This window comes from Sardina pilchardus, chromosome 2 (genome assembly GCF_963854185.1).
Source record: "Sardina pilchardus chromosome 2, fSarPil1.1, whole genome shotgun sequence".
In the NCBI taxonomy this organism is placed as follows: domain Eukaryota; kingdom Metazoa; phylum Chordata; class Actinopteri; order Clupeiformes; family Clupeidae; genus Sardina; species Sardina pilchardus.
Window position 1 is genome coordinate 43437564 of NC_084995.1, and position 6828 is coordinate 43444391.

The window sequence follows — 6828 nt, forward strand, 5'->3', positions numbered from 1 at the left end:
GCATACCGGGCTACAGCCACAGTGCAGTGTGTGGTGTTCTGCGGTGCTGTGTGGTATGGTGCTGTGTGGTATGGTGTGGTATGGTGTGGTGTGGTGTGGTGTGGTGTTGTGTGGTGTTGTGCGCTATAGTGTGGTATGGTATGGTGTGGTGTAGTGTGTTGTTGTGTGGTGTGGTGTGGTATAGTGTGGTGTGGTATAGTGTTGTGTGTGGTGCAGTGTTGTGTGGTGGTGCGGTGCTGTGTGGTGTGCTGTGTGGTGTGGTGTGTTGTGGTGTGGTGTGGTATAGTGTGGTGTGGTATAGTGTGGTATGGTGGTGTAGTGTTGTGTGGGGTCGTGCTGTGTTGTGGTGCGGTGCTGTGTGGTGTTGTGTGGTGGTGTGGTGTGGTGTGGTATAGTGCTGTGCTGTGTGGTGTGGTGTGGTGGTGTAGTGTAGTGTGTGGTGTAGTGTGGTGGTGTAGTGTGTGGTGTAGTGTAGTGTGGTGTAGTGTGGTGGTGTAGTGTGTGGTGTAGTGTGTGGTGTAGTGTGGTGGGTATAGTGTGGTGTAGTGTGGTGGTGTAGTGTGTGGTGTAGTGTGTGGTGTAGTGTGGTGGTGTAGTGTGGTGTAGTGTGTGGTGTAGTGTGTGGTGTAGTGTGTGGTGTAGTGTGTGGTGTAGTGTGTGTAGTGTGTGGTGTAGTGTGTGGTGTAGTGTGGTGGTGTAGTGTGTGGTGTAGTGTAGTGTAGTGTAGTGTGGTGGTGTGTGTAGTGTAGTGTAGTGTGTGGTGTAGTGTGGTGTAGTGTAGTGTAGTGTAGTGTGTGGTGTAGTGTGGTGTAGTGTGTGGTGTAGTGTGTGGTGTAGTGTGGTGTAGTGTAGTGTAGTGTAGTGTGTGGTGTAGTGTGGTGTAGTGTGTGGTGTAGTGTGTGGTGTAGTGTGGTGGGTATAGTGTGGTGTAGTGTAGTGTGTGGTGTAGTGTGGTGTAGTGTGTGGTGTAGTGTGTGGTGTAGTGTGGTGTAGTGTAGTGTAGTGTAGTGTGTGGTGTAGTGTGGTGTAGTGTGTGGTGTAGTGTGTGGTGTAGTGTGGTGGGTATAGTGTGGTGTAGTGTAGTGTGGTGGTGTAGTGTGTGGTGTAGTGTGTGGTGTAGTGTGTGGTGTAGTGTGTGGTGTAGTGTGTGGTGTAGTGTGTGGTGTAGTGTGTGGTGTAGTGTGTGGTGTAGTGTGTGGTGTAGTGTGGTGGGTATAGTGTGGTGTAGTGTGTGGTCCTGTGCTGTGTGGTGTAGTGTGTGGTGTAGTGTGGTGCTGTGCAGCAGTGGGGTTGAGGGAGAGCAGCAGCAGGAGGGCAGCAGAGACATGAGGAGAGTGGATGCGTTCATTAGGGGACACCTACAGACCTGAAGCTCTAAAGCCCTCTCTCTCTCTCTCCCTCTCTCTCTCTCTCTCTCTGTCTCTCTCTCTCTCTCTCACTTCCCCTCACTTCCCCTCACTGATGTCTATCTATCCATCTTGGGCTGGAGCTGATATTAGCTGACAGCCTTATAGGCCCTTAGAGACAGGGCAGACACCTGAGTGGGCTTTTCATTTGTTAAACAGCAACATTAGCTCTGTTGTGTGCATTTTGTGTGTGTGTGTGTGTGTGTGTGTGTGTGTGTGTGTGTGTGTGTGTGTGTGTGTGTGTGTGTGTGTGTGTGTGTGTGTGTGTGTGTGTGTGTGTGTGTGTGTGTGTGTGTGTGTGTGTGTGTGTGTGTGTGTGTGTAAGCATTTCTCTACAGGGACTGGTAGATGTCCTTTCAACCTCGTGTTTGTGTGTCTGCACATATATTCATGCATTTTCGTATATGCGTGCACATGTCTGAGCATGATTAACAAAAAGCAGTTTATTAATACTGTAGGATCCTGTGTGTGTGTGTGTGTGGGGGGGTGCTTGTATTTATGTATGTGTGCAAACCATGCATCATAATACAGGAATGAATTATGAAATAATAATCTAGCTAGTTCAATTAAATAGTAATCCCATATTGAACAACACACACACGCACGCACGCGCACACACACACACACACACACACACACTTCATCTGCAGCCTGTCCTGTATCCTTCTGTGTGACTGTGTGAGTGGATGCGTTGTGGCCGGGCCCATCCATCTCAGCCATCCCTGCCTGTGACACTCAGCAATGATAGCTGGCCAAGATAAATCAAGCATATTTACTGCTCTGCATCCCCATCCCCATCCCCGGCGCTGCATGTGGAATCTCTATATATTACCAGCCCTCAGCCCCCCCCCCCCCCCCCCCCACACACATCACTCACACCCTCCTGCTGCTGCTGCACTGCTCCTGTTCAGCTTTTTCACTTGGAGGTGGGGGTCGGGCTGGGGGTCGGGCTGGGGGTCGGGCTGGTGGGGGTGGGGGTTGGGGTTGGGGGGGGGGTCATATACGGTAAATAATGAAATTGTTTGAGGGCTCGCTGAACACACTCTTTTGTCTGTCGCCAGAGGAGAGGAGGGCTGGGACAGGTGTGCGGCGGTCTCGTCTTGGATCAAGTTGCTATAACAACGAGCAGGGGGGATCGTTTTTCATGGGGTGGGCGTGAGATTTATGGCGGAGGGCTGGCGCAGTCATATTCTATTTGCCAGATTACTTAAAGTGCCTGCAAAATAAGATCAACCCACAGAGGAGCCACTCACTCCTTCTGATGCACGCATTCATCACAGGGCCCTGAGCAGGTGTGTGTGTGTGTGTGTGTGTGTGTGTGTGTGTGTGTGTGTGTATGTGTGTGTGTGTGGGCAGTGCCTATATGTACATGTACAGTAAAAGGATGTGAAATGGTCATTGGTGTGATGGAAGCGATTTCATCTCTAGTTGGTTGTGAAGATAATTGTCTTGTTTTGTCTTTGTGTTTTTCAGAGATCTCAGTGAGAACCAGATCCAAGGCATCCCCAGGAAAGCATTCAGAGGAGCCGTCGAGATTAAGAACCTGTGAGTCTCTCTCTCACACACACACACACACACACACACACACACACACACACACACACACACAAAGGATTACCTTCATTTATCTTTGTGAGAGAGGGATGCAAGGTGAAGGTTGTTATTTAAAAGACAGGTGATAGATTGATTCTTGTTGAATGTTTGAAGGTTAGCTGGACTCATAGGCTTTAGTTGCATATTAGATTAATGTTTAGAAAATGTCTGCCCTTGAGAAGACCCAGCATGTCAAAACAAAACAAAGTTAAATACTGTTTTCCACCGTAATGTCTGTGGGACTGCTAAAAGCAGTGATGTGTCTTAATGTACAGTGTTGTTGCTTCTTTGAAAAGTGACTCAGAAAAGACTGTCTGTCAATGACAGATTCAAATCATCTTCTTCTTGCCAGCCGCTTCATCTTAAGTGATCTTCATTGGGCATGAAGGCTTCTGAGTAGTCTGCCTTGCTGTAATAGGTGGAATCCAATATAGTTTGTCCCTTTGGAAGAACACAGTAATTGGACTGTGATTGGAATCATGATTTGGCTGCAACAGCTTTCAGTTTAATTAGAGGTGCTTCTGTTAGTTATAATGACTTAACACTTTTGTTTGTAATTCAAATTACACCAGGATACCATGCAAGAAAACATGTAATTGTACACTCCTTTCAATAAAACACTCCTTTTTTTTAAAAGTCTTTTAAAGATATCTTGAAACGGAAAAAAATACAAACAAATTTCTTTAAAGGAATGTTTACTACAGTACATAGACTATCAATGCAGAGTGGCTTGTATAGAGGTTTTTAGTCGCCATTTAAATAAGGAAACACTCAAATATGGAAATGAAGGCTCGGGCCCAAAGCCTGCGGTCGGGTTGTAGGGGTGGGGTTGGGGGGTGCTTTGGGGCGGAGTGTTCTGCAGCACTAAAAGCCCCATCACCCATAAAGCCCTGGGCCCATGGGGACACACAGGGAGCAGATGGATGTCAGAGGGAGGCAGAGAGCAGCGGAGGATGCATACAGATGAAACAGGCAGCCGGGGGGGTGTGTGTGGGGGGGTCCTGGGGTGGGTCCCTAAAGAAAACAGCATTGCAGGTGTCAGCGCATGATCTCACAACCTCCGCCTTAAATGGGAGAGCGAGAGGAAGAGTGTGGCGTAGAGGAGCGAGAGGAAGAGTGTGGCTGATATGGGACAGAGCAAAGCCCAACGCTGGGGCAGAGAGTTGAACAAGCTAACCTCGTCCTCAACAGGACTTTTATTGTGTTAACATTGTGTAAAGGTGTATGGGTATATTGTTACATTTGCTGACTGAGTTATGGCATAACATTGAGAGAGAGAGAGAGAGAGAGAGAGAGAGAGAGAGAGAGAGAGAGAGATTGGTTATTTAACATTTGACCTACAGTAAGACGGTTTCTGAGAATTTATCATTTATTACCAGTTCAGTTTTTTGGAGAGTTGTGCAAAAATACAACTGGTTGAGAATAGTCAGAAACCTGCTGAATGTAGTGAAATCAAGCCTACTCTCACTGATAGCCATCGCTCTCTCTTCCTCTCTTTGAGATTGAGTAAGCTCTCTTTAATAGAGGCACAGAGGGAATGTTCTACCTTCTGTGAGAGTATATAAGTTTACAAAGGTGCACACACACACACACACACACACACACACACAGACACACACTCACACACACACACACACACAATAGAGACCTGAATAATGCAGCGCGGAATGAAGACGACACAGAAAGTGAGAGAGGAGGAAGAGTAAGTGACATGAACGAGTGGAAGAAAGCCCTTGGATTCCTCCCTCACAGTACCAGAGATTACATTATCCTCTATTCACTGCTGCGGAGGAGAGAGAGAGACAAGAACGACACAGAGGGGTTGAGGGAGGAGGAGAAGCAGCTGTTGAATGGCACTGAGATCTTTGGCTGGGAATGGAGCGATGGCCGCTCCGATAATTCCACCCAAAGCCCCATCCTTCCCCACCTTCCCCACCCCCACCCACTGGCATCCTGTGTAAATCTCAGGCAAGATGCTTATGTCAATATGCTTGCAGCAGCTAGCGTATGTCTATATTTACTTCCAAATGTAAATGCAATTTGCTCACATACACATTGGGACACATACTGTAGAGGAGATCTTATCAGCACGTGGCTTCTATTTATCCCAAATGTCATGTCACCCAAAGGATCCAGGTGCACAGCCACAGAAACAGCCCCCACAGTATGTGGACATATATCAGAGTGCTCACACACAATATAACTTGGCCACATACACACATATGCCACACCCAAACATGCACACACACACACACACACACACACACACACACACACACACACACACACACACACACACACACACACACACATACACACACACACACACAAACACACACACACACACACACACACACACACACACACACAACCACAGAGAGAGCGAGAGAGAGAGCGAGAGAAATGATTTGCAGCGGTGGCCGATGCGGGGAAGGAAGGCCGGTGATGGATGCTCTGACAGAGCAGGGTAATGAGATATGGACCAGAGCCCACATCACTACTGCTTACAATTAAGCCCTCGACTGCATTAGGCAAATTAGCCTCCATCAGGGCAGGCGGGCCCCTCTCTCTTAAGCCCTCCCCCTCCCCTCCCCTCCCCTCCCCCCCCCCCCCGGCTCTTGTGTGGCGTGGCCGCGCGGCCGGTCCCATTGTCGGGCTGCTTTTAAAGGGCAGGTGATGGATGGCTGCTGGGGTTTGACCCACATCAGGCAGCCTGTGTTTTATGGCAGGATGTTAAAGAGCCAATTAGCTAAATTGCGAGAGGAGTCCATCCTCAGGATGAGTCACGTGATCGGGGTGGGGGGGGTGCAGAAGGGCGGGGCACTGCGGGGGCCTCCTCCGTCTAAACTGCAGGGACGTGTGTCGAGCGCTTCTGATGTAGCACAGGGACTTAACACAAGCAGCGCTTAGCGGGGAAATGGAACACGTATCCACTTAAAGGGTGACGCTGGTGCAAGATAGTCATTTCTGCAGGGCGTCCTGTTTCAGGCATGTTGGTGTAGCCCACAGAGGCACACACACACACACACACACACACACACACACACACACACACAGCCATAAGTTAGCACACAGAGGCACACACACACACACACACACACACATACAGCCATAAGTTAGCACACAGAGGCACACACACACACACACACACACACACAGCCATAGGTTAGCACACAGAGGCACACACACACACACACACACACACACACAGCCATAGGTTAGCACACAGAGGCACACACACACACACACACACAGCCATAAGTTAGCACACAGAGGCACACACACACACACACACACACACAGCCATAGGTTAGGACACGCCGCCTCTCGTCACACGACGGGTCAATCAGGGCATCAGTCACGTCTTCAACCAGAGCAGCGGCTCAATACTGTGCTGGACCGAGGCACCGCAATACTTAATGTCTCACTCAACCAGAGATGGACTCTCTCTCACTCACTCTGTCTCTCTCTCTCTCGCTCTGTCTCTCTCTCTCACACACACACACACACACACACACACACACGCACACACACATATACACACAAACATGTCACACCGTTTCCGTGACGAGTCTCTATGAATCATGATGAGCACTTATTAAAAACCATTACTATTCTGCTGACGTGGCCAAAGCCAGTTGTCTTATATTGACATTTTTGAAATGATGGTTTAGTTCTCTGGTGGATTGCGCTCTAGTAGAGTCCACAGCACAGCTGTGCATGTTGGAGAGGGAGGCTGCGATGCTTTGATGTTGATGTTGATGCTGTTGGGTTGAACTAGGTGTCATGGCCGCCTCAGAACCGCAGAGAGAGAGTCGCCACAAAACGC

The 6828-nt window shown here is 48.9% G+C and overlaps 1 protein-coding gene across 1 annotated transcript in view; it reads left to right on the plus strand.

Moving 5' to 3' along the window:
* The window catches only part of slit2 (slit homolog 2 (Drosophila)), a 123787-nt gene that overhangs the window by 67974 nt on the left and 48985 nt on the right, over window positions 1-6828 (plus strand). The window contains exon 5 of the mRNA XM_062552835.1: window positions 2880-2951. Within this exon, the coding sequence (XP_062408819.1) occupies window positions 2880-2951 (72 nt within the window). The remainder of the gene's footprint in view (window positions 1-2879; window positions 2952-6828) is intronic.